Source organism: Cynocephalus volans, chromosome 16 (genome assembly GCF_027409185.1).
Source record: "Cynocephalus volans isolate mCynVol1 chromosome 16, mCynVol1.pri, whole genome shotgun sequence".
Lineage (NCBI taxonomy): Eukaryota > Metazoa > Chordata > Mammalia > Dermoptera > Cynocephalidae > Cynocephalus > Cynocephalus volans.
Genome location: NC_084475.1, coordinates 2,125,500 through 2,153,069, shown reverse-complemented (window position 1 = coordinate 2,153,069; position 27,570 = coordinate 2,125,500). Strand labels below are relative to the sequence as shown.

Here is a 27,570-nt window from a genome sequence, read left to right as displayed (position 1 = left end):
GAAAGAAGGAAAGAGAGAGAGAGAGAAAGCAGCAAGTTGCCCCGAGCCCGACGCCCTGTGGCGATCGGTGTCCGGCTCCTTGGTGGTCTCTCCGAAGCTGTCCGGTTCCCTGTCCCTCGAGGAAGGCGAGGCACGCCTGCAACTGGAACTCGGGGCTGAGCCGGGAAGAGGGGCGGAGCGGTCGAGCGGGTCCCACTGGCCGCTGTCTTTCATCATCGCCCTTTTAAGGGACACCAGTGGGTACCAGTCCCAGTCCCTGCTTCCCCGGGTGGAAGCGGACGGCCGGGGGTGGGGGTGGGGACGCGGGGAGGTCCCGGGCTGGGCGGTGGCTCCTCACCAGCGCCTCCCCGCCCACCCACCGGCTGCCGAGGAAGACCGCTGTGCTCAGCGCTGTCGCGCGGCGTCCGCAGCGCCCTCCCCGTTTCTGCGCACTCGGTCTCCGCCCCCTCGCGCAGAGGCGGCCTCGCCGCTTTAAGAGCCGCGCTGGCGATTGACAAGCAAGAAGCGCGGAGCAGAAGCGCGGAGCGCGGGAGCTGCCCGAGCCAGGGGCTCCCGGGGCGCAGGTAGGCGTCCCCCGGCCTCCGGGCCCGCACCGACCCCAGGACCCAGGCCTCCTCTTCGTCCTGGCAAGGCAGTCTGGGCGCCTTCCCCAGGCCCGTCCCCTCGCCATCCCCCGCCCCGGGGCCCTCTTTCAGGGATGCCTGTCGGGAGAACCAAACCCCGCTGCCCGTTGACGCTGGCCCCCGTCCCTGCAGTGGGGGCCCTAAAGTGACATCGGCACAAAGGCGGTGAGCCGTGCGGGGCCCGGGTATCTGCGCGGCCTCCCCCGGGGCTGCGCGGGTTGGGGGGACTCGAAGCCCGGCATTACGTAAGGACCGCGCTGTTAGCGCTTCCAGGTAGCGGGGAGCCAGACAGAGGTGGCTCTGCGCCCTGGTGGCGCTCCAGCCCCACCCCCTGGAGTCCCACACTTCAGTCTTCCCTGGGTGGGGGTCCCGGGAAGGGGTCGCGCTGCTTCTCCCGCCTCCCAGGCTGTAGGAGGGGCGGGCTGGGGTGGGAAGCCAGGTTAGGGCCTGGGGACTTGAAAGGGAATCGATGCCAGAAGCAAAGAGCCAGGGTCAGAAAGTTACGTCAACTAAGGGGGGCTGAGTGAGGACTGGGGACGGGGAGAGTCACTCAGTGACCTCATCCCCTGGTCTCCTGCGGCCGCGCCTGCAAAGAGCCCTCTGCTGGCTCGCGACACGCCCCCGTCCCCCCGGGTCCTAGCGCCCAGCGGGTTAGGGCTGGGCTCATGGGCGGGGGCGATCCGATTGTCCGTGAGAGCCCGTCGGCCCCGCCTGTAGACCCCATCCTCTGGCCCTCGATTCTGTCAAGCCCTCCCCACGACCTGTCTGAATCCAAAGCGCCTTTGTCAAATCTTTCTCCTCCACACCTCTTTGTGTGTGTATTGATGGAAGTTGGAAGAAACCTCCCCCTTTCACCGCTGGCCCACGTCACCTGCAGGCACTGTGGGTGATTCGGAGAGCTTGGAAGCAGAGGTGAGACGGCGCCTGGACCCGGGCTTTTGCAAGCCAAGGTGCGGCTTCCCAGATGCCTGGGCCCCAGACCTTGGCACGAAGCCAGGCTGGCTTGCCTGGCACTGCCGTTCTCCTGTGGGCACAGCCGGGCCTGGGCCAATCACAGGCTTGGGTGGGGGTGGGGCAGAGCGAGCCGGCCGTGGGAACAGACTCCCGGGGACAAAACCCGGGCAGACTGGGCAAGACTTCCGGGCCTAGGGATTCTGTAAAGGATCCTCACTGCCTCTTCCCACCCTCCTCCCTCTAGAGAAAGGGGATTCTTGGGTCTCCCCTCTGCCCCTGCAGGTACCTCTATCTAGGAGAGCAGTACTAACCAGAAGAGGGCTCCAGGTTTCAGGTCACCAGGACCTGTGAAGGGGGAAGGAAGGGCTCCCTTCCCCTGCTCTCTAGGAATAGGGACAGTAGGGTCGGCTCCAGAGGCACTGGCTGGCACAGTGGATCCTGGGCATTTCTCCCTGCCTGGGTGCTAGTGTGAAAGGGGGTGCCCTTTCTCTCCCAGAAAGCTCCTTTATTCCCTGTCCTCAGGGGCAGGTCCAGGAGGAAGGGGAGCTACTCCCCTCACCTTTGTAATATCTGCCACCTGAGCTCAGGTGACCAGCTCAGGCCTGGGAGGGAATGGGAGCAGAGAAGTTTTTATTAAAATCAGGCAGTGGTCCCTCTGAGAAGAATGCTTTTGGCGGGGGAGGGGAAGTTGCTGTGGCTCCCCACCCCCACGGCCCAGCAGGCAATCAGTCCTGAAGTGGGCACTGCCAGCTGCTTCCCCCAACTCCCCCACCCCTGCCATGAGCCACCGCCTCCTGTTGTCATGGCAACTTGGAATTAGGGTATTATCCAGTAGTACATGCCCAAGAAGGCAAAGGGAGGAAGGCTGGTGGGTAACCCCCTTCTCCCCTCCCGGGAGAATGGGGGCGCCAATGCCAGCTTGGGGAGGCCCTGGGATGGAAACTGGAGTGGTGGAACAGACTCTTTGCCTGGTCCTGCCTGGAGCCCCCTGCTCTTCTTGTCTCAATTCTGGACTAAGAAAGGGAGAGAGGAAAGAGGGGAAGCCAGAGAGGCCTTGGTGAGACAGGATACTTCTGTTTGCCAGACACAAATGTGTGAGGTGCATCTGCACTGTGCAAGGCCTGGGTTTCAGAGGCAAAAGAAACGGATGTGCTTCTGGCTCACAGTTTGGGCACATTCATCTTTCCTGCTTTTGACCCAAATTCTGTATTCTTTCCAACCCACCCACCACTTCAAAAAAAAAAAAGACGGCAGGCAGAAACATTTTTTTTTTAAGTCTTAAATCCTGGGTTTTCATTGTACCTCTTACTGCCTTTTCATTGTATCTGCTCTTCCTGCCTCCCAGGACTGCTGGGATCATTGTTGTTACCCAACACCCAGCTTCTGGGCAGAACTCTCCCCTACCTTGTTGGGTGTTCCAGAAGGGGCGGCCCATCCTATACCCTTCCCCATTGCTTTGCCCTTGTGCCTTCTCATCCTCCTCTCTCCCCCCTCCAGGAGAGATATTTCAGAGCCCTTGTGGACACCATGCCAGTCGCTGCCACCAACTCAGAGTCTGGTAAGTAGGGGGTGAGGATGTCAGCCGATCTTAGTGGTTCAGAGGGTGGCAGGCAAGGACATGGGGTGCACTTTCACAGCTCCCAGTAAGAGCAAGCTGCCCCCAACTGCTGCTCCACTCAACCACTCAGCCATTCATTCAGGCAGCCTCCGTGGCCATCTCCACTGTGTGAGTCCCTCTGCTGGGATAGAGGAGAAGAGGAATAAGACATGCACCTGCCCCGAGGTAGGGCTGGAGACAGCACAGCTCACCTCTGAGGGGGGCAGGGATGCATGCTCCAGAGATGGCCTACGCTGTTGCTGGAGGGCAATGGCTGGAGCCGTGCTGGTTAGAGAAGTGCCGCTAGGAGGTTAGAGAAGTGCCGCTAGGAGGTGGCCGGGGAGATGGGCCTTGGAGGATGGACGGACTAAAGGAGCACAGCCTGGACCTAAGCCCACAGTGCAGTGCCCGCTAGACCAGCATGTGCTAGAGGTAGGCGGGGGGTGCAGGGGCACAAGAAGCTGTGGGTGGAGGACAAGAGTGCCAGGTCAGGCTGTGGTTCTGTAGGAGGTTTCGGGTCAAGGGAGTGGACCCCTTAGACAAGCTAGGGAAGCCTCTTCTTTGAAGGGCTGATGTGAACCTCAAAGCTATGACAAAGGAGAGCACATTAGTGTTAGAAATGTTCCCAGTGATTATGCTGCTGCTGGGTTGTTGTTATGACATTAACCCTGTGGCCTTGAGTCAGTCACTGTCCTTTGAGGACCTAAGTTTCCCCTAAAATGAGGTGATGAGACAAGATTGGTGTTCTTAACTTTCACTGGTCCTGGATCTCTGAGAATTTGATGACAGCAATGAGCCTGCATCATAGACAAATGCTTCCATGCACAAAATCTGCAGGCTGCTCCAGGAGCTCATGGACCCCCTTAGGTGCATTTGGGGACCCGGCAGGTGAAGTTCCCTGTGCTGGAGGCTCTCTAAGGGTGCTGGCAGCTGCAGGTCGCTATGGTTTTGCTTGGAGTTGCCTGAATTTCCTCTGCCTGGATGCCTTCCTCCTTCCTCCGAGCAGCTCCTCCCCCTGCTCTAGGCCCTCCTGCTACCTCTGCAAAACGTTCTACACCCCCACTTTGGTTAGAATGACTCCCCTGTCCCCTCCCCTCTGAGAAAATGAACCAGGAAAGTGAAGGCTGCTGAAAGTGAGCCAGAGCCTAAACTGTGACACCCGTGTCCCCTAGGAAAGGCCTCTTCTCCAATAGCAGAGGGACTGTACCAATGTCTCCTAGCTTCTGCAGCCTTGGAGCGCTCAGTACCTCCATCTCTTGTCCAGTCTGGGCCTCCTGGGCTCTCTCCTTGCTCCAGCCTGCCTGGGCCCCACTGTAAGCTGCTTAGAGGTTAATTGAACCCATCCCTGAGCCTGTGATTAAAGGCCTCTCAATCTGGGCTGCCCAGTAAACCCATTAATAGTGCCTGGCAGGGGTGTAGAGGGAGGAGCAGGCCCAGCAGTTTGATTTCCTTGCTGCAGGCCACTTGACGGGGGCATGGTCGGGGGTGGGGAACAGGACAGGGAGTGAGCCCAGGGGTGTGCATTTAAGGCCCGCTTCCTCAAAGGACTCCTGGGGTCCCTCTCCCCTGGATGTTGTGCCATGGGCTGCTCTGTCTTCCCATATCCAAAGGAAGAAGTACAAAGTATTCCTCTCCCCTCAGACAGCCCCCTGCCTCCACTCTGGGCTGTATTAGCTCCTGACCTCAACAATCTAATGGTGGTCATTAGATTATCATCTGGTGGTCATTACACGTCCCACAGGACTGAGAGAGACAGCTGTACTTCTTTCTGCCTCTGAGGTCAGGCTCTTTCCCTCCCTCCTTCCTATTAATGAGTCCTTCCCTGGGGGGATCCCTGCCTTGGGCTCTGTGAAAGGTGAAGCTAGCAAAGTCCTTCTCTCACCCTTCCCCATGGGTCAATATGGTCATTGTCATTTTGGAGGGAGGTGAATGGTGTGGGTGTATTCCTCTTGCAGAGAGACAACAACTCTACTTTGATTAAGGTGAAGGCCCCTTTTCCTGAGGGTGGGCGTGGGTTGGGAGATATGTGGGCCATGGCACAGGCCATCCAGAGTTTAGAGATCTCGCCCCTGACCTGCTGCCTTGCCCTATCTTCCCCCTTCACCAGACTCCCTCCTTTCTTTGAATCAAGGCTGGGATGTGGGGCTGCTTTCAGATGGAGCGGTCTCTTTAAATCTCTCTTGCATCCCTGGGTTACCGTCCTGGTGTGTAATCCTGACTGCTGTCATGGCAACCAGGGGTGCAGTGCCACCTGGTGCCACTCCTCAGGGAATGGCTGACTGGTGGCTGCAGCAGTGCCCTGGTGGTGGCCTCATGGGTACAGGGTGTCAGAGGAATGGGGGCGCTTGGCTAGGGTAACTGCCAAATTCCCCTCCTGCCCACCCTTATTCCTGCTGCATGAATGTGCCTTCACCTTTCCCTTCTGCAGTTCCAAGATGCCTGACTTGCCTCCTGGGCATCACCTCCTTGCCCAAGGGGAAGAGCTAATGGGAGATGGGGGAGGGTGCGAAGCTGCTGCTGAGATGTGGGGTCAGAAGGGCTTGGGCACCCTTCCCTGCCCACAATGGTGCCACTCGCCCGCACCCCCACCCCGTGTGGCTGGCTGGCTGGCAGGTAGTGGGGAGATATTTGGGGCTAGAGGTATTTGCCTCATGCCCCAGTGGTGCCATTACCTCCTGCTGGAGGACTGAGAGTTGCTTGGGGGTTTCCTTTGACTGAGGAGGTCTTAGTAAAGGAAATAGGGCCTGGAGAGGGGACAGAGGGCAGAGGTCGGAGGGTATGGGGAGATGGTGGCATGGGGTGTATTAGAGGAGGGACTTCCAGAAAAGAGGAGGGCAGGAACAGGTGGGGCCAAGACCCCTCCCCGCCTGGGTTTCCTGCGGCTGGCTGCGAGGGGAGGGTCTCTGGGCACTGCGCCAGCCCTCAAGGGGCGTCACGCTTACCGCCCCCCACCCCGTCTCTTAGCCGCCCCCTCCCCACCCCACTGGTACTAAAACGCTGGGGATCTGGGGATCGGGCCGTCCGTAGGATGAGGACTCTCTCTTTCCCACCGCCCTCCTCCCACCCCTGTCACGCCCCCTCCCCACCCGGCAGCGCCCGGCGGGGCTCTGGCCAATCAGCAAGGCGGCCAGGCCGGCTGGGCCTTGCTATTGGCTGGTCCTGCAGCGGCGCCCCCCCCCCAGTCCCGCCTTCTCCAGCGCTGCCCCCTCTGGCTGGGAGGGCGCCCGGTGGCGGCGGCTGAGGCTGCTCCGGAAGCCCCGGGGCTGGGGGTCGCCATGGCGGGCAGCCCAGGCAGCGGGGCCTCTTTGGAGGGTGTATCCCTGGGCTCCTCGGAGGAAGCAGAGCTCCGGAGGGAAGGTAGGCAAGGGCGGGCCGAGGAGGCTGAGGGGAAAGCTGGCCCCTCCCGGCGGGCTTTGGGGCATCGAGAGGGTGAGAGGGTGCCCTAGGAGCGGGCTCCCGGGAGCCCGAAGGGTCTGGGGGCCCGGCCCGGCTGGAGAGCTGGCCTGGGCTGAGGGCACCAACTCCCCTGGCTTAGTCGTCCCCCCATAACTGGCAGATTGGGGATGACTGTGGAGGGTGGATCCCAGCATAGCCTGGCAGAGGGGGAAGGGTCCCTGCCCTGGCCTCTTTCGGAGGCCCACTGAGGGCCTTGTAGGTCTGGGCAGGCTTGGATGTTGTTTTTGGAGGAGGCAGGGTGCGTCTGGGAGTCCCTGAACCATCTCTGCCAGCTCCAGTTTCAGTGCCCCTCCTCCCCACCCCCACTCCTTCCTGCAGGAGGGGAGGACTGAGTGCTGAGGGCTCCTGGGAGTGTATCTACCCACCTCCTCCAGGGCTTGGGTGCTGTTATACAGATGTAGGCGTGGGTGGCAGGGTGGCAGAGTAATAATACCCCCTGCCCATCTCTGCCCCCAGCTGGGCACACTCTGCTTCTCCCTTCCTTCCCCCGGAACCTGATGCCGCCTGGAGCTCCCACCTCTGCCAAGGCAACCCCTACCTCAGATCTTGGTGGCGTTGCTGTGGCCCAGCTTCAGGTGTTCTCATGTCCTTGGCATGTCCTGTCCCAGGCTAAGAGTTTGCTCTGCCCTTGGGTGCCCACAGCCATCCCAAGCCTCCACGTGCCTGTTTCCCCAGCTCCTGCCAGTGTTCCAGGCCTCAGCTTCGACTTCCTATCATCCATGTTAATTTCTTATATTAAAGTCATTGTCTGTCACAGCTAAACGGCCTATAGACATCATCTAGTCCAACCCACCCATTTTACAGGAGAGAAAGACTGAGGCCTGTGAGGAACAGTGACTTGTGCAACATCACACCAGATTAGTGTTGTGGCTTGGACTTGATGCTGCGTAGGCCCTGGCCTCCCTTGCGGCTGCTTGCTTGACTCTGGATCTGTAGTCAGGGACATGCTCCAAGCCCTGCCTCTCTCATCCCTGAGCCCACCAGGTGCAGGTGTCTGAGTCCTGGGGCTTCAGTTTATGCTGAAGTTGAGTGAGGAGACTGTGGTTCTCAGGGTCAGGGTGGAGCTGGAACCTGACACCTGCTTCCCTTTCTCTCCTCCCTCCACCTCAGCGTCCACTTCCTGCTGCCTGCAGCCTCCCGCCTGCCCAGGCTGGCATTACCTAGGGTGGAGAGAACAGGCCAAGGAAACTGCCCCCTCCTCCTAAGACTCCTGGGCATTCAAGGGCCTGGGGCACCTGTGCTGGGCAGGGAGCGGAGTGCTGCAGGGAGGGGCTGTCTTCTGTGGGGCATGGGGGAAGGTGGAGGTGTTGTGGTGTGTTTTGGTCTTCTGAGCCCAGCTGGTGCCTGTGTTTCTCACTGCCACCCCTTCCCCCCAGCCATGCAGCAAGTCCTGGACAACCTGGGATCCCTCCCCAATGCCACGGGGGCTGCGGAGCTGGACCTGATCTTCCTTCGAGGCATTATGGAAAGTCCCATAGTAAGATCCCTGGCCAAGGTATGTTCCAGGGAGGCGGGTACAGGGGCACTGTGCCTAGGGAGGCATAGTGAGGGACGGGGTCTTAGCCACGGGGGCCCCTGGGAATGGGGCATGTGGCAAGAGACCCCCTTGAAGGTGTGTGTGTTAGAACATCATGCCCAGGTGTGAACCTGAGCAACTGCAGGTAGAGGGGGCTGCCCCCACACCTGGCTGATGAGCGTATGGATGGATGTTTGGTGACCGCCAGCTTGTGGAGGGTATGACTGGTGGGGGGTAAGCATGCCTGTGCATTGGCATCTCCAGAGTTCCTTCTGCCTATCCCTCTGCCTTTGGGTGTTTTGTGCAGGTGTCTCTTTAAGGTCATTTGCCATGTATCAGGTGGGGGAGAGACTCAGTAAAAGAGATTATAAAGCAATTTGGTAATGGCAGGGACAGAGGTAGATGTAGCAGGTGTTTGGGGAACATAAAGGACAGGCATCAAACCCAACCTGGGATGGGCAGGGAAGGCTTCCTGGAGGAAGGACCACTTGTGCTGCATCAGGAAGCATGAGGAGGGGGAGGGCATCCTGGGCCACGGGAAGAGCCTGAGCAGAAACGCAGAGGTGGGAAAGTCAGAAGTGTACAGGGGACTGAGTGCTGGCGTGAGCTGGAGCCTCAATGCAAGACAAGGAATTTGAGCTGTGGAGATGGAGCAGGTCGATGACGGCACTGGGGACTGTACCTGGGGGCTTGGGTGTCCTCCTGTGGGTGCAGGGAGCCTTTATGGTTTTAAGCTGGGGGGGGTGATGGTGGCATATGGGCCTTAGGAACATCCCTTTGGCTACCACCTGGAGGATTACTGGGGGGTCACATCTGGAGTTGGAAAGACTGGTTAGGGGCTTTGTGGTGGTTTGAGTCAGGGACGCTGAGAGCCCCCTGGAGCTGTGGTAAGGGGCTCGAGGTAAATTGGTGGAACTTGGTGTTTGGGAGTGGAGGGTGGCAAGGCACCTGGGATTCTGCCCCGGGAAAGTGAGAGGCTGGTGCTACCTTCAACTGAGAGAGATCAGGAGGGGGTGGGGACCCTGTTCTCCTGAGGTGAGGAGAGGTGAGGACGGTGCCCCTGCTGCGTTGGAGGCAGGGCTGGGAGGTGCAGGAAAGCAGGCCTGATTGCTGGGACTTCTCTGTGAAGGTGGGGCCATCCTCGCCAGGAACTAAGGAGCGAGGGTTGAGCAGGGAGATTCAGAAGTGGAGGTTTGACTAGTCACTGAAGGGGAGAGGGAATGGGATGGCTGGCACCCAGACTGTCCATGTCGGGCACCTGATTTCCCAGGGCAGAGGTGACCAGTCCAGAGAGGAAGAAGAGTGTGGCTTTGGTTCAGAGCATGTGCTGGCCTGGGGCTTTTGGTTGCAGGGGAAGTGTGAATGGAGCTGTAAGAGCGGCTCTGAGCATCACCTCTGGGCCCAGGCTGGGAGGAGCGGAGGTGGGGAGGAAATGGAGGCGAAGGCCTGGGGGCTCTCTGAGGCCACAGAGTGTTTAGGGAGTGGTGTGGGGGTCTAGATGGAAGGGAAGAAGGTCAAGTCAGAGAAAGGGAGGCGGGAGGTGAAAGATTTCAGGGGAGCACAGTTCTGGGCATGACAGGACAATGGAGGCTGTAGCTGTGGTGGACGGGTAGGTGATCAGAGGTCCAGGAGTCGAAGGCCCGGGTGTGGGGTGGATGTGTCTATATGGGTGTTGGAATCTAGGGCTGTGGCAGGCATTGGGATGGGGAGAAGACTGAGACAGTCCCCAGGGTCTTCAGTGAATGGTGGTGGGTGTGACCAGGAAGTTGACAATGACAGCAATGTCAGGGAGGGAGAAGGTAGTACACCCGGGTGGTGGGTTTTCCACAGACTGGGGTTGGGGACTGTGTGTCACAGGATGGCTACGGCCAGTTCTGGTGTGGGGCGTGGAGGAGGACCAAGTCCCACTGGAGGGAGAGAGCTGCTGCAGGGGATGACATGTCCTGGGGACACAGTCTAGTCTTGTTATCATCTGTGGAATGGTAGAAGACTTGGGGACGTGGTTAATGACAGAAGGTGAAATGCCTGAGAGGGTTAATAGTGGGAGGTCCTGGGCAAGAGAAAAGAGCAGACTGGAGGAGATTGGGGAAAGGCAGGTTACTTTTCATTCAGTGATTGAGAATTATGCTCATTTATTAAAAATAAAAACAAGGAATTATGCATATTTCAAACATGGAGAATGTAAGCTCCATGAGGGCAGAAATGTTTGTCTGCTTAGTTCATTACTGTGTCCCCAGAGCCTAAAACAGTGGCTGGCACATAGTAGGTCCTCACTGAATATTTGTGGAATGAATAAATATGAGAGTATAGGGGTTGGCTAGCTCAGTGGCTAGGGTGTGGTGCTGATAACACCAAGGTCTAGGGTTCAATCCCTGTACCGGCCAGCCGCCAAAACCAAAACCTAAAATAAAACCCGAAATAGTGTAGAAAATAACAGAGTGAACCCCTGAGTACCCATCTCCAAGATGTTAATACTGGCCGTAGCTGCTCTGGCTCTTGCTCTTTCTTTTTAGGAAATAAAAAGCACAATACAGTGAATGCCTTCCCCATGCCTCACGTCCACTGCTCTTCCTCCATACAGGTGACCACTGGTTAGAGACTGATAATGTCATTCCCCCGAATGTTTATCTAAAGGTTTGCTTACCATACTACATATGAGTTTAGCCTTAAACAATATACCCTTGTTATATGTGGCTTTAAGCTTTATGTAAATGGAGTGATAGTGTAAGTTGCTTCTGTTTTTGAGGTTTCTAATTCATACAAGTAGCATAGCTATTGCCCTAAGTATAGATATAGATTCAGATAGAGAGATTCATTTTAACTGTTGTGTGGTATTCTAATTTATGAATAGAGTCCAGTTTATTTATTGGTTCCCCTCCAATAAATAAGACAGGACCATTGTTGCTGATTTTCCTCTATTAAGGACAGTGCCGCAGTGGACATCCTCACAGCCATCTCCTTTTGCACATGTGTGAGAGTTTCTCTGGGGTGCATACTTGGCACTGGAATTGCTGAACATGAGCATTTTGAACCTCAGCATCTGTAACCTTCCAAAGCTGATTTCAGAGTTGGATTTATCAGACTGGGTCATCTCTGGGTCACATTAGCTATTGTTTCTGCAGTGAGACAGAGTGAAATAAGGAGACGCTCTTGGGATGGCAGAATCTCAGAGTTAGATGGTCCTCTAGCCAGCCCCCTTCAAATCACGATCCCCTCGATAGCATTCCTCTCTGGTGGTTTTGTCCAGTCCACCTAACAGCTGTTCAATGATAGGATTGTTGGTTGGATGGCTCTGCCATTTATTCATTCATTCATTCATCTATTCAACAAATATCTATTGTGCACTCATCATGTACCAGGCACAGTGTTGGGACTATGGCAATGAACAGCAGGTAGTTTATTCTTCTCCTGATGGAGCCTGAGTCTGTCTTCCTCTCACTGGTCCCCACATTGCCCCAGTCCTGGAACCTCACAGTATAGCCTAATTGAGAAGTTACCAGCGTGCTGTGTCAGATGGTAAGTAAACTCTCTTCTCTATAACTGTTTTTGGGAATCAGAATTTCCCCCAAGAAATTTCTGGTATGATTCCAAATGCCTAGAGCACAGTAGAAGATAGTGTGGACATTTCTTCAACTCTAAGCCCCCAATAAGAGGGTAGTGGGCTAAAGGATTCTGGCGACTTCCTCCCTCAATCGGGTTATGGAATGAACAGGAAGTGAATCTCCATAAAGTCCTGCCTGAGCTCATTTGGAAAAAAAAAAAAAAAAAAAAAGCCATAAATCCCTCCCATCCCTGCACAGGTGACCCTTTGCAATGTAACTTTGCCACTCCTCTCATCAAAAGATAGAGCCTCTGTCTCCACTCTTCAATCTGGACTTGACCATGTGACTTGCTTTGGACAACAGGGACCTACTTCTTCCTCCTTCTCACCAATTTCAATGCTTATATATACGTAGATAAATATCTAACCTAATAGACAAAGCACTTTGATCAAAGATCCAGCTACAAAAACTTGGTTGTCCTGGTGAAGTGGCCCAGAAATCCACAAGAATAGAGTCGGATTGGAGCTGCACGGGGTGGCTGTCGACCTCCTTCCCTTCCCCTTGTGGAGCTGAGTTTGACTCTCCTCTCTGGGGAGGTGACAGGCAGTGTGGGAGGGGCTGTGCTGGCTAGATCTGGGATGAGGGAGGGGCAGGGCCTGAGGGGATAAACTAGAGAGTTAAAGGCTCTGGAGGGAAGTCAAATCTGGCAGGCAGATCATAAATCCAGCGAGTTGGCTTCAGTCAGCAGGTGGCAGCCCTGGCAGGTGGCTGGCATCTGGGAGAGCTGACATGGATCCAGCAGCAGGTGTTCCAACAGCAGATAAGGCCAAGGTAAGAAATCCAAGGCAGGTGACATTCAGAAATATTATTACCAGTGGGGACATCTGCCAGCTGGGAGGCAGGTGAAGGGAGTGTGTAAATTAATCCACATGAGATGAAGTAGAAAGAATTAAGGGTTTGGAGTCAGAGGAATCATTGACTGGCTGTGTGACTTCAGTATGTTTGCCAACTTCTCCGAGCTTCAGTTACTTCTATTGAGAACTGGGGAGAATGAGAGCTGTCTCTCAGCTTCATGGTGGGGCGAGGTGGAGGCCACAGATGTGGAAATGCTTTTCAAACCATAAGGAATTGTTATACAGTCTTAGCCTTGGGACTGGAGTTCACAAGGAGGACCCCAGTCCTGTCGTGAGGTTGGGGTGGCAAAGCAAGACAGGGCCCTAGAAGAGTGAGAGTCCAGGGAGGCCACTAAAATAGAGATTCTGACAAGGGGACCTGATAAACAGAGCTATCGTGGTGGGGAGGAGCCCAGCATATTAGTTCGCTGTTGCTGCATAACAAACCACCCCACTGTGTAGAGGCTGAGAACAACCATGATTTAGTTCTCAGGATTTTGTAGGCTGGTTGGTAGTTTTTCTGGTTTGGGCTTGCTCAGTTGGGTGGTCTGGGATGGCCTCACTCACATGTCTGTTGTCTCACCTGGGAAGGCTGCAACGTCTGGATGGCCAGACCTCTCTCTCCTTGTGATCTCCCATCCTCTAGGACGATTCTTTTCAAAAGAAATCTTCTGACTCCAAACCTTTATTTTTTCTACTCCATCTCATGTGTGTTCATTCATACACTCCGTTCACATGCCTCCCAGGTTTCTTCAAATGGTGATCTCACCAGCAAGGGAGGACAAACTCCAAATTACAAGCACTTTCCAAGCCTCTGCATGCATCACGTTTGCTAATATCCCATTGGCTAAAGCAAGTCACATCTGTCAAACTCAGATTGAATAGTTCCTTTACCTTCTGGCACAACACTCTCTGGGATGTCTTACAGTTTTTGAACTATTTAACTATGAGCGCGGGTTTTAAATGAGGATTCCCTGTCTTTTGCCAAGATCAGAGGGGCTGGAGTAGGAGAGCAGAGGGCAAAGCCTTGCAAAGAGATGGCTGGGTGCTGTTTCTGCATTTGCAGCCTGTCATGGCTCCAGAGTAGGAGCCGGCAGAGTTGGGTGCGAGTGCCAGCTCTACCACGAACTAGCTGCACCTCCTGGCCCAAGCTTCTGGTCTGTAATGAGCATGAGCCCCTGCTTGGCTGAGGAGGATTTTGCAGAGCCAAATGGAACAAATGGTTACCCCAGAAATTCAAATTATTCTCCTGGTTCTGGGGTCTGTTACCTCTGATACTGTGTGTGCAGGTATCACTTGATATGAAAAATAAGAATAAGTCTTAGCCAAATAATAGTAAAAAGATAGTAAGTGAAAAGGGACATGAAAGGGCCGAGCCCGTGGCGCACTCGAGAGAGTGCTGCGCTGGGAGCACAGCGACGCTCCCGCCGCAGGTTCGGATCCTATATAGGACTGGCTGGTTCACTTACTGGCTGAGTGCCGGCCATGAAAAAGGAAAAAAAAAAAAAAGAAAGAAAAGGGACACGAAAATCAAATACACTATATTGATAGAATAAAATAAAATAAAAAAATAAATTTTTTGTTGAATAAAAAAATAGTAAGTGAAATGATTTTTCACTTAATATTAAGTAAAAAAAAAAATATATATATATGTATATCCCTGGAGCCCGATTTTATGTATATATGTATATAATAATTCATATATATATAATTTATATATCATAATTCCCTTTTTTTAAAGGTAGAAACTAAAAACTATATTAATTTTTGGAATATGCAGAATACGTCCAGATACAATAAAACTCTGTTAAACTGGAATCAGGGAGTGATGAACACAGGGTATCAGGACAGTGGTTTACGTGAGCGGGAGGGGTGGGCAGCGCTGTTGTCAAGGATATGTCAAGAGCCTTGTTTTTGGTTTTGGTGGTGGGTTCTTAGATCCTTGTTATATCCTTAAAAATATCTGATTTAATACCAACTAACTACAAGGAAGCCATGGTCAAACCAATGATGAGAACGTATCAGGAATGAAGAATTGTGATTATTTCAATTCTGAGCTTCCAAAGTCCCTAAAAAGTGTGCTGCGAATTGCGATACATGCTAGGTGTTTTCAACACTGGTCAGTCAGCTGTTTAATCAAGCCACTGTAGTTTTTGTTTTGTATTTGAATGATTAAATGTTCAATGTTTCCTCTGGGCTGTGAAGGTTGAGCTCAGAGAGCTGTGCTTTTGTATCTGTGGGTAAAGACGCCCAGGGTGGCCGCAGAAGGAGGAATGGAGCAGCCTTTGGTGGAGGGGGGTGTCATTAAGTCAAAGACGGGAGGTAAGCAGCTTAGGAGGTGCTCTGGCTTCCCTTTGGGAAAGTGAGACTCCTGGGAAAACCTGTCCTCCATCCATCCATGGAGCAGAAGTTGCTAAAGCCAAATGAACGATCTCTCTAATGCTCAGTGTTGGGACACCGGGCCAGAGCTGTCTTCTGTTAACCTGTCACACTAGGGTTATGGTGAGATCATTGCTGCCTGGGTGCCTTTGTTCATTCTTGAAACTCAGTTCTTGGGACCCCGGGTTCCCGGCATTGCCCTACACACAGCGGTAACACAGAGCTGGGGAAGCCTCTGTCCCTCACTCAGAGGCTCTGTGGGCTACACTGAGATCAATGACTGAGGATCATTCTGTCCGGAGATCACCCCTAGCAGGGACACTCTGCACAGCCAGGCTGTGGGAATCAGTCCAAAATGCTGCTCACCTGGCAGAGGATGGTTTAGGTGACTACAGGGCTGGGTGGGCTGCTGGTCCTCTGGCCTGTTTGGGGAAAGGATCTAGCATTTATTGAGTACCTGCTGTGAGCTGAGCACTGTTTCCATCTCAATGAATCCTCACAATGTTCCTGTGAGGTGTTATGAAAATCTTCCCATCTCATGGGCTTAAGGAACTTCGTATTACAGAAAACTTCCAAAGTGTATCCTAAATCCCCATCATCCATCGCTCTCCTTCAGCATTTAACAACTGATGGATAATCTGTCATCCACACCTCCACCCTCTTCTCTCTCTCCTGAATTATTTTGAAGCAGATCTTGGACATAACATAATTTTATCTGTATTTCAGTTTTTTAAAAATAATCCCACTACCATTATCACACCTAAAAAATTAAACAATAATTTCCCTATGGATTTTTAGTAAATGTTATTGGGACATCTGGAGAGTCATTTTGAAAGATACCCAAGTGGATCCACACCACACCTCATACATCAGAATAAAGTTCAAGTGGATCAGAGATCTAATTATGAAAAAATAAACCATATATGTCCTAGAAGAAAACAGAGATCTGTGTATGGGGAAAGCCCTTTTTTTAAAAGAAAAAACCTAGGCTTCAAAATTCAGATGCATAAAATATTAATAAATTCAACCACATTAAAAAGTTTTTGTCCATGCTACCAAAGTGATATACAAATTCAATGCAATCCCCATCAAAATTCCAATGACATTATTCTCAGAAATGGAAAAAACTATCCAGACATTTATATGGAATAACAAAGACCACACATAGCCAAAGCAATTCTGAGCAAAAAAAGTAAAGCTGGAGGCATAACACTACCTGACTTTAAACTATACTACAAAGCTATAATAACCAAAACAGCATGGTACTGGCATAAAAACAGACACCCTGATCAATGGAATAGAATAGAGAATATAGAAATCAACCCACACACCTACAGCCATCTGATCTTTGGCAAAGGCACCAAGCCTATACACTGGGGAAGAGACTGCCTCTTCAGTAAATGGTGCTGGGATAACTGGATATCCATATGCAGGAGAATGAAACTAGAACCATACCTCTCACCATATACTAAAATCAACTCAAAATGGATTAACGAATTAAATATACATCCTGAAACAATAAAACTTCTTAAAGAAAACATAGGTAAAACACTTCAGGAAGTAGGACTGGGCACAGACTTCATGAATACAACCCCAAAAGCACAGGCAACCAAAGGAAAAATAAACAAATGGGATTATATCAAACTAAAAAGCTTCTGCACAGCAAAAGAAACAATAAACAGAGTTAAAAGACAACCAACAGAGTGGGAGAAAATATTTGCAAAATATACATCTGACAAAGGATTAATATCCAGAATATACAAGGAACAGAAACAACTTTACAACAAAAAAACAAGTAACCCAATTAAAAAATGGGGGCCGGACCCATGGCACACTCGGGAGAGTGCGGCGCTTGGGAGCGCAGCGGCGCTCCCGTCACGGGTTCGGATCCTATATAGTAATGGCCGGTGCGCTCACTGGCTGAGCACGGTGCGGGCGACACCAAGACAAGGGTTGCGATCCCGTTACCGGTCACAAAAAAAAAAAAAAAAAAAAAAAAAAAAATGGGCATAAGAGCCAAATAGGCATTTCTCAAAGGAAGTTATACGAATGGCCAACAGACACATGAAAAAATTGCTCAACATCACTCAGCATTTGGGAAATGCAGATCAAAACCACACTGAGATACCATCTCACCCCAGTTAGGATGGCTAATATCCAAAAGACTGTGAATGATAAATGCTGGCGAGGTTGCGGAGAAAAAGGAACTCTCATACACTGCTGGTGGGGCTGCAAAATGGTGCAGCCTCTATGGAAAATGGTATGGAGGTTCCTCAAACAATTGCAGATAGATCTACCATACGACCCAGCTATCCCACTGCTGGGAATATACCCAGAGGAATGGAAATCATCAAGTCGAAGGGATACCTGTTCCCCAATGTTCATTGCAGCACTCTTTACAATAGCCAAGAGTTGGAACCAGCCCAAATGTCCATCATCAGATGAGTGGATACGGAAAATGTGGTACATCTACACAATGGAATACTACTCAGCTATAAAAAAGAATGAAATACTGCCATTTGCAACAACATGGATGGACCTCGAGAGAATTATATTAAGTGAAACAAGTCAGGCACAGAAAGAGAAATACCACATGTTCTCACTTATTTGTGGGAGCTAAAAATAAATAAATAAATACACAAATAAGCTGGGGGTGGGGGGAAGAAGACACAACAATGACAATTCCTTGAAGTTGATACAACAAGTGAACAGATATGAGGTTGTTGGGAGGGAGGGGAAGGGGGGGAGAAAGGGAGGTTTTGGTAATGGGCCACAATAATCAACCACATTGTATATTTACAAAATAAAATTAAATTTAAGAAAAGTTTTTGCATGGCAAAAAACACCATAAACAGAGTTAAAAATATAAATCGAACTCAGGGGAAATAGTTCCAAGAGATTATCACAGATAGAAAAGGCTAATCTTCCTAATATAGAGAGAACATTTAGAAGATGGGAAAAAGAATACTGGCCAGCTGCCCAAAAAAAGGGAAAAGGAAAAAACTCAAGACTTGATAGAAAAACTGGGTAAACATGTGAAGAGAGAGCTCACAGCAACAGACAGACAGACAGATGGCCCTTGAGCATATGAAGAGACGCTTGGCTTCACTCATAATAAACAAAATGCAAACTTAGCTCCTCTGAGATCATTTCTCATCCATGTAACTGGCAGACATTCAAAAGCTTGATCACACGCTCTGGTGGGGAGGCTTCAGGAACGTGTCTCATACGGTGCCGGTGGGAGGGCAAATGGGCCCAAGCCCCATGCAGGGGGATTTGTAAATGTCTAAGAAAGTTATGAATGTATTTGCTGCTTGACCCAGCAAGACTTCTAGGAATTTACACAGATCTTCTCGACAGATATAAAACAACTGTGCCAAGGTTATTGACTGGAGCATCATTTGCAGTAGCAAAATATTAGAAACAACCTAAATATCCATGGAGACTGGTTGAATAAATTGTGGTACTCCAGTCACCCAATGGAGACAAATACAGTAATTAAAAAACAATAATAGCAGAAGATCTCCATGTAGTGGCATGGAGTAATTTCCAGGACACAGTGTTGAGTAAAATACCAAATAACAAACCAAACCAATTAGGCAAACAAACAAAAACCCCCAAGGTATCAAAGAGTGTTCTATGTGTTTTCTAAGTAAGAAAGGGGAATAGTTCCTTATTTTTGTGGAAAAAAAAAACAGAATAAATCAGAAACTAATGAAAATGATTTCTTTAGTGTATGGGTGTAAATGGGGTAGAAGGGATGACGATGGAACTGAGACTTTTTTGAATTTACTTTTTATATAGATTTGAAATTTGAACCATGTACATGTTGTACAAAAGTAAGATTAAAAAATAAGATTAATTTAAAAAGCCACTAAAATTAAGTGCAGGTAAGCGAATCTATCCATGTATCAAATTGTTATCATAATCATACAGAAAAAGGAATTAGTTTAAGCAACTTTTGCTCACAATAGTCTGACTGTACACTCTAAGTGGGATGTATTCTAAAGCAGTGCTGCTTAATACAGTAACCACTAGCCACGTGTGGCTATTTATTTAAATACCTAAAATTAAAATACTTACACTAAAATGCTTAAATAAAGTTAAAAATTAGGTCCACAATCATGGTAGCCACGTTTCAAGTGCTCAATAACCACATGTGGCTACTGGCTACTGTATTGGACAGCAGAGATATAGAATATTTCCATCAGAAATGTTCTAGTTCTTTTAGACATTGATATTCTGAGGACAAAGAGAACTGCAGATAAATCTTCATTTTTACTTAGTAGGTCCATGAGATAGACACAGTAGTACAGCACTTCTTTTCTGAAGACTGAAGGACAGAACAAACAAGTAGATATTTTGATGTTATTGGGAAGTAAGTTCTCCCTTGAAGGAGAAGGGAGATACAAACATGGAATAGGGGAAGATGAGGAAAATCCTGTAGAATTTGACTTTAATTGGAACTATCAGTATCAACTAGTGTCTCCTAAAGAAATGACATCCCAGAAGCAATGAGCACCAAGTGCCCAGATCTTGGTTTCTAAATACCATTTTCTGCCAAAAGAAATCAGGGTTCCTTGGAGAAACTGCTGATTCCAGACCCGGGGTAGAGAAAGTATCAAACAAGTGTGTGCCAGAAGGGAAGAAGGTGCTCAAGGACTGATGGGAACATGCTGACAGGACACAAGTGTGAATGGGGCTCCCACTGGACAAATTTGGGGTACATTGAGCCAATGAAGATAGTGATGGTGATGGATTAGAACACATTGAGTAAAAGAAATCCACAGTGATAATGAGAGAGAGGGAGCAGGGCTGGGAAGGAGAAAGGAAAAGCTCTTTCTTATAGTAGAATGCCATCTAATAAAAGTAGAAGGAACGATAGAGTTATATAATCACTATTTTGCAACCCCCAACATAATAATTGATTCAGGCAAGGGCCATAAATGGATGCTAAATCTATTGGTGAAGGATTGTTGGGGAACAGGATGTCTTGAAAGACCAAGTTTATTGAGGTCCGTTCTAGATTAAAGGAGAATAAAAAGATGTGACAACCAAATGTAAACACATGGTCCTTGATTAGATCCCAGATCAGAAAAAATAACACTATAAAGGATATTTTTGGGATAACAGTGAACTTTTGAATGTGGACTATTAGATAATATCAGTGTATCGATGTTAAATTTCTTGTGTGTTGATAATGGCATTGTGTAGCAGAATGTTTTATGTATTATGAATTATTATTTATGAATTATTATGTAGCAGAACGTTTTTGTTCGTAGGACATACATGCTGAAGTACTTTGGGGTGAAGTGACTTGTGTCAGCAACTGTCTTTCAAGTGGTTCACAGGGGAAAAAACTCTTCAAACATATCCCTGTAATGGGACTCCTTTCTTCCCCACCCACCTAACTCTCCCTGCTGGGCTGGTCACTGGCAACTGCTTCTTTCTCCCTCTGCAGAGCACCTTGTCATGGAGCTCAGAGGCAGTAGAACAACGAGTAGGTGCGGAGCCCTCTCCTAGCACCACGTACTGATTTCTTGTCCCTCCCTCACTGGGAGCACTGGGCTGAGGGCCTGAAGACCCCAGTTCAAGTCCGGCAACGTTGGGAAAGTTACTGTAGCTCCCTGGCTTCCTCATCCTGGGCTGCAGGGTCTCCAAGGCCCCACACATCCATGACGTGGGGTGGAAGACCCTGTCCTTGAACTCGGAAGCTAATGGTCCTGGGGGCTGGGAACAATTTGATAATTTTTGATGGCCCTCTGTGGCAAGGGGATGGAAATGAAAGTTTGTCCTTTGGATTCTCCCTTCCCTAAACTGGGTCCTAGTCATCGTTTTGGGAGAGAAAGGAGGAAGCAAGTTAAGCATGCACACGTGTGAGCGTGCTGTGTACGAGCTAGTGAGGAGCTGAGCTGATCCTGGGAGCATGCTCTGGGTCGGGTCTAACGTCAGGATTTGGGGCTGGAGGCCTGTGAAGGGTCTGTGGGGTGGGGAGATGCCTGGGAGCTGTGGGGGAGGAGGGTGCTGCTGAGTAACCAAAGGAAGTGCCCAGCCTCACCTGTTCTGTCCCTACCTCCAGGCCCACGAACGGCTGGAGGAGACTAAGCTGGAGGCTGTGCGGGACAACAACCTGGAGCTGGTGCAGGAGATCCTGCGGGACCTGGCGCAGCTGGCCGAGCAGAGCAGCACAGCCGCCGAGCTGGCCCGCATCCTCCAGGAGCCCCACTTCCAGGTTCCTGGCTGCGGGGGGCTGGGGTGGGGGAGTGGGGCATGCCCCTGGGGCAGGGGCCTGCAGGAAGTTGGAGCAAGGATGGGAAGGGACTGCAGGGCACTGCCCCATCATCCCTCCTCTTCCTACTACCTCCCCAGTCCCTCTTGGAGACACACGACTCTGTGGCTTCAAAGACCTATGAGACACCGCCTCCCAGCCCTGGCCTGGACCCCACATTCAGCAATCAGCCCGTACCTCCCGACGCCGTGCGCATGGTGGGCATCCGCAAGACAGCTGGAGAGCACCTGGTGAGGGTGCCGGGCAGGGTCAGAGGTGGGGTCTGGTGGGGGCGGGCATTGAGAGTAACCAATGGGGGACAAAAAGGTCAGGAGAGGGCTGATGACGAAGATGGGTCAGCTACGCCCGGGGAAGGGCCTTTGCAGACCCCGGAGAGCACGGACACTGCATACGAGATGCACACACGCACGTGTCAGGACCCTCTCCCGTCTGCCCGCTTTCTCCGAGTTAGTGCCTCCTGTAAGTGAAGAATTTGGGCAGAAGGACGGAAGTGGGGTAGGGTGGGGACAGGAATGGAGGAACTATTAGGAGACCCATTTGAAGATTGTGACTTAGAGCGGTTGGGACCTTGTCATACACGGCCCCCGTCCCCCAGGGTGTGACGTTCCGCGTGGAGGGCGGCGAGCTGGTAATTGCGCGCATTCTGCACGGGGGCATGGTGGCTCAGCAAGGTCTGCTGCACGTGGGTGACATCATCAAGGAGGTGAACGGGCAGCCGGTGGGCAGCGACCCCCGCGCGCTGCAGGAGCTCCTGCGCAGCGCCAGCGGCAGTGTCATCCTCAAGATCCTGCCCAGCTACCAGGAGCCCCATCTGCCCCGCCAGGTGGGCCCCTCCGCCAAGCCCCCCGCCTAGCACCTATGGCTGAGCCTCCCAGTTACCAGGGTCGCCCGTCCCCTGGAGCCCCTCCTCTCCAACCAGCATTGATGCACAGGCTTCTGCGTGTGATGCACATGCACGTGCCCGCGCATTTCTGCTGCTTTGTGCTTAGGCTCACGCGCATGCGCAAGAACATGCACGCATGCACAGCCGGCGTACCTGAGTGTACAAGTGAGTGCTTGCAGCCTGTGCAGTGGTCCTCACGAGCGTGTGCATGTGCACGTGGGCAGTGTGGGTTGTCCCGTGCCCTGGATAGCTGCCTCCTGGTTGGTGGATTATGGAGGTCTGGTTGTCTGCCCACCTCTCCTATTGGCTCCCCAGCCCTCTACCAGAGCCTTTTCCTCCGCAGGGAGGCGGTGGGTGGATGGAGGGATCAGGTTAGGTCCCAGGGTCCTGTTGCCTACCTGGTGATTCTTCCTCGTTGGTCCTGAGGCCTGCCCCAAGCCTGCGCAGTTTCCCAATCCCTCAGTCTGAGTCCCTTAGTTCTAGAAGTGAAGAGAAGAGGCTGGTACCAGGGAGACGGGCTGGGCAGGCCTTTAGGCATCACTCCTCTTGGGGGCCAGCATCAGCGCCTCTTGCCTCTTTGTGAGAGGAGGAGAGAGGGTGGGAGTGAATTTCGTGACATCCATTTCCCCCTTCCCTTGACCCTTCACCGATTTCTGGACCCAGGTATTTGTTAAATGCCACTTTGACTATGATCCGGCCCGAGACAGCCTCATCCCCTGCAAGGAAGCAGGCCTGCGCTTCAGCGCTGGGGACTTGCTCCAGATTGTAAACCAGGACGATGCTAACTGGTGGCAGGTGAGCCCTGGATGCCCCTGCAGTCTCTCCAGGTATGGTGTGGGGTTGGTGAGGGCGCAGGAAGGAGTCCTTTCACTCAGGCAGATGTTTGTCTCATGCACATTTCAGGCGTGCCATGTAGAAGGGGGTAGTGCCGGGCTCATCCCCAGTCAGCTGCTAGAGGAGAAGCGGAAAGCATTTGTCAAGAGGGACTTGGAGTTGACACCGACCTCAGGTGGGAGGTTCCCCCCAACCCAGACCCCCAGTCTAGGATCTGGCATGGCCATTCCTGCCTCACTCACCCATCTCTCTGTGGCCAGGGACCCTATGTGGCAGCCTTTCAGGAAAGAAAAAGAAGCGAATGATGTATTTGACCACCAAGAATGCGGGTGGGTATTGGAGCCCCTCCCCTCCCCCTTACTCCTCTAACCCCCGCCCCCACCAAGGACTTGTGAAGGTGCTCTCCTGGCTCAGATGCTGCCAGCCTTGTTCCTAGGCCCTGCCCAGGTCTTCTCTGTTCCCTTGGTCCAAGCTCTCTCATCCTTGGCCTCCCTGAGAGCCCTGCCGCTCCCCACCATGCAGCTTGATGAGCAGTGCCATCTTCCTGTGTCCAGAGTTCGACCGCCATGAGCTCCTCATTTATGAGGAGGTGGCCCGCATGCCCCCATTCCGCCGGAAAACCCTGGTGCTGATTGGGGCTCAGGGTGTGGGCCGGCGCAGCCTGAAGAACAAGCTCATCATGTGGGATCCAGATCGTTATGGCACCACAGTACCCTGTGAGTGGGAGCTGGACCCTGCTGGGTGGGGGACAAGGAGCAGGGGCTGCCCTGGGGGCCAGGGCCGGGGCCACTGAATGGGCGTCTTCATGGACACCAGTCAGGTAGCACCTTTGGGTGTGAGCTGTGGGGTGTGCGCCCTCTGTGTGTGGTTGGGGGAACTGCAGGCTCAGGAGGGGTGAGGGAGGTGTCCTGCCACAGGGTGACCATGTGGTGGGGGCTGGCCTCCCCTTTCTTCTCTCATGTTTCACTTGCTAAAAGCTGTGAAAAAAGTGAGTGCCCTGCTGGGGACCCCGGTGAAACAGGGCTATGAGCTGTGTGTGGCCTTGTGGAAGACAAAGCTTCTTGAGTGACAGAACCAGCGAGGGTGGTGGAAGCTGCTGGCTCCTGGAGGCAGGAACAAGAGTTTAGCCCTTGCTGGGTGGCTCTGTGCTGCCCATTGCCCTTTCTGGGCCTCAGCCTCCCATCTGTGAGCACTGGGTTGGTCCAGGTGCTCTCTGGAGGTCCTTCCAGATGGACAACTTGTGTATGTGTGTGTCCGTGGAGAGGGTGAGGGCAGGTGTGTGTGTGAAGGCAGCAGTGCTGGCCAGGCAGAGGCAGGTCGCATCCCCAGGGCAGAGGATGTGGAACAAATGCGGAATATGTGTCAGAGGTGAGTGGCCTGCCTCTGCCCATTCGGCCCCTCCCCCCAGACACATCCCGGCGACCCAAGGACTCAGAGCGGGAAGGCCAGGGTTACAGCTTTGTGTCCCGTGGGGAGATGGAGACTGACATCCGTGCTGGGCGCTACCTGGAACATGGCGAATACGAGGGCAACCTGTATGGCACACGCATCGACTCCATCCGGGGCGTGGTTGCGGCTGGCAAGGTGTGCGTGCTGGATGTCAACCCGCAGGTACCACCCTGCCTGCTCCTCTCCAGACTGCCAGTATCCTCCCTGGGCATTCTGCTCCCCAGGGGCTCCCCATATACTTCCAGGCACGTGTCTCTCAAGCACCCCCATGTACCCGCCCCCCCAGCTACTGCTAGGGACCCAGCCCACCTAGAACCTCTCTCTCGCCCTCCCAGATCCCCACTCCTCATCTAGTCTCCTCTAGTTACCCCATCCCCAGTCACCTGTCAGCTGTTTGTTTTCTGTACCCAGAACCCTGGGTGCCCCTTTCTCATCTACTCTTGGCTACCCCAGATATCCTTCCAGGAGGAAGGACATATGTGGGGAGGTTCTCCCTGGCCCTGCTCTTCTCCTCCTGCAGGCGGTGAAGGTGCTGAGAACAGCTGAGTTTGTCCCTTATGTGGTGTTCATTGAGGCCCCTGACTTTGAGACCCTGAGGGCCATGAACCGGGCCACGCTGGAGAGTGGAGTGTCCACCAAGCAGCTCACGGTGAGTTCTGCAGAGCAGTGGGAGAGGTCTGATGGCTGCCTGAGCTGATGAAGAGAAGGAGGGGGTACTGGGAAAGGGGAGAGGTGTCCCCTTCAAGTTATCAGTGAGATAGGACTGTGACCCCCGCTTTATAGATGTGGAAAGGGAGGTCCAAGAGAGGAAGTGAAGTGCCTGAAGTCTCAGAGCAAGCCAGGGACACAGCTAGCCTCTGACTCCAGGCTCACTGTCTGGTCCACTCTGCAGCGTCAGAGTGCTGGCCAAAGGAATTTCCAGAGGGCCAGTGGAAGATCTGTGGGCTGGAGGTGGGCCAGGTGCGTGGGGTGGGCTCAGGGTTGCTTACAGCTGGGGGAAGGCTGAAGGGAGGGAAGAAGCCAGAGGCTGGTAAGACTGGCTAGAGGGGTGAGTTAGCATCACGGAGCAGGCAGTGCCTGGAGGAGAGGCTTCAAGCCTGGTGTTGCAGGACTCCGGGGCACCCCCCACCCCACCTGCCTTGCTGCAGCCCTCCCAGGAGGTGTGGGGTTTGCAGCGCTCTGAGCTCAGGGGTCCCTCCGCTGGCCACGCCTGGTACTGCAGCTCTCGGGCTGCTGGGGTCAGAGCACTTGGGCCCAGGATAGGCTGTCTGGGCTGGGCTCCCTTCCGCTGATGGCCCCCTGAGGGAGCTCTGGGCCCTGGCCTAACCCTTGCTCTGGACACCTCCTACCTGGAACAAATGCGGCTGACTAGAGCCACTGGGATGCAGCTGGCCTGGCTTTACTTAAGTCAGTTGTCAATTTCCTTCCCCACCCCTGCCCAACCTGCTTCCACTGGGTCTGGGGTGGGGGGTACCTTGGGCACTTGTGGGATGCCCTGGCACCAGCTTCTCATGCTCACTAGGTGAGGGGGCCTAGTCAGACTGGAGGGAGCACTGGCTTGTGGGTCAGGCAGACACTGTCCAGCCACTGGCTGCCTGTGTGACCTCTTGTACCTCAGTGTTCTCTGTTGCAAATGGGAGATAGCTAATCTTGCTTTGCAGGGCTGTAGTGAAGGTTATGTGGGTTACAAAGCATTTAGTGTTGTGCTTGGCACTTGCTAAAGCTTCTTTCCATTCTTTCCTTCTTTTCACCCATTCACCTGTCCATGGTTGTAGGAGAGGTGCCTTGGGGCATGCAGGGAAGGGCTCCTGCCCTGGCCAGGGAGTTCGTACCACTGTGGTTGGGCTGTGAGGAGGGGGAGTGGGACATGCTGTAGATCCCCCTGATGGTGGGGGTGAGTTGTAGGCACTGACTGGAGGGAGGTCCCCTTGTGCCCGGGCAGGAGGCAGACCTGAGACGGACAGTGGAGGAGAGCAGCCGCATCCAGAGGGGCTATGGGCACTACTTTGACCTCAGCCTGGTCAACAGCAACCTCGACAGGACCTTCCGAGAGCTCCAGGCCGCCATGGAGAAGCTGCGGACGGAGCCCCAGTGGGTGCCTGTCAGCTGGGTGTACTGAGCCTGTTCACCCAGACCTCCACCCTCTGTGGGTTGTGAGCTGCAACCTGAATCCGTCCCCTTCTCCACCCCTTGACCCCCAGCCACGATCCTTAGCTCCATCTCTGGTTCTCCCTGGGTAACAGCTCCCAGCAGGCCCTAAGTCTGGCTTCAGCACAGAGGTGTGCACTGTCAGGGAGGTGGGTGTTCATGGGGTACCTCTGTGCCCAGGTGCTGCCCACTCCCAATGTCCATTGGCCACCAGATGTCCCTCTCTGAGGGCCAAGCTGTGCCAGGAGTGTGTCACAGTCACCTCCATAATGCTTAGTTCAGAGAAGAGAAAAGCTGCTTTGGGACCACATGGTCAGTAGGTACACTGCCCCCTGCCAGTTCTCTCCAGTCACCTTTTTTCTCCTCTGGACTGGCCATACCCACGCCACTCCTGGGCTCCTCCCACCTTGTCACCCCTGCATCCTAGGAACAGGGCTTGGGTTGTTTCCATGTGGCCAGAAGAGTGCATGGCCCACTGGCAGCCAGGAAGGCTGGGCAGTGGTGCCAGCCTGGGCCATCTTGAAGGCTGGAGGAGCCAGAGTGCCAGCCAGTGGCCACAGCTGGGCACTGCAGCTCTCAGCTCCCTCAGAAAGGGGCAGGCAGTGTCCCAGGAGCAGACGCTGCCCTGTCTCTCATCCACAGCTTCTCACTGCCGAAGTCTCTCCACAGACTTCTCCAATGTGCCCCTGACAGGTCAGCTCTGCTCCCTGCAGGGAGAGGCTGGCAGGGACCAGCGGGCTCAGCCCAGCTAGGCGTGGGTTGGAGGGCTGAGCCCTGTGACAAGGAGCCCACTGCTACTGACTGAAGAGCTCCAAGCTCTCCATGGCCCATGGTGATACATGTAGGCTCCCTGTTCTTGACCTTTGTTTATTTTGGTCTTCTCTCTGGCCAGGTCCAGGTGGCCCCCTTTATCAGTGGCGGTTGTGCTCTAGCAGGCTCCTCGTTACACAACTCCAGGGGGCGCCATTCACAGTGTAGTTTGCACAGCCTGTGGTTCTCATGCTGTG

General features: G+C 53.0%; 1 protein-coding gene across 2 annotated transcripts; it reads left to right on the top strand.

The window, feature by feature from the left end:
• Positions 1-517: 517 nt before the first annotated feature.
• On the top strand, positions 518-26,619 carry MPP2 (MAGUK p55 scaffold protein 2). 2 transcript variants are annotated; one of them, XM_063080932.1, is made up of 13 exons: positions 518-563; positions 3,075-3,135; positions 8,007-8,125; positions 21,040-21,192; positions 21,330-21,479; positions 21,845-22,072; positions 22,796-22,927; positions 23,036-23,141; positions 23,227-23,295; positions 23,521-23,682; positions 24,375-24,577; positions 24,936-25,064; positions 26,358-26,619. In XM_063080932.1, the coding sequence occupies exons 2-13, from the start codon at positions 3,105-3,107 to the stop codon at positions 26,532-26,534; spliced, it is 1,659 nt and encodes a 552-aa protein (XP_062937002.1). In that variant the 5' UTR covers positions 518-563; positions 3,075-3,104; the 3' UTR covers positions 26,535-26,619. The 2 variants fall into 2 exon arrangements, with proteins under 2 accessions (XP_062937002.1, XP_062937001.1); XM_063080931.1 differs by lacking the exons at positions 518-563; positions 3,075-3,135 and adding an exon at positions 6,450-6,531.
• The last annotated feature ends 951 nt before the right edge of the window (positions 26,620-27,570 follow it).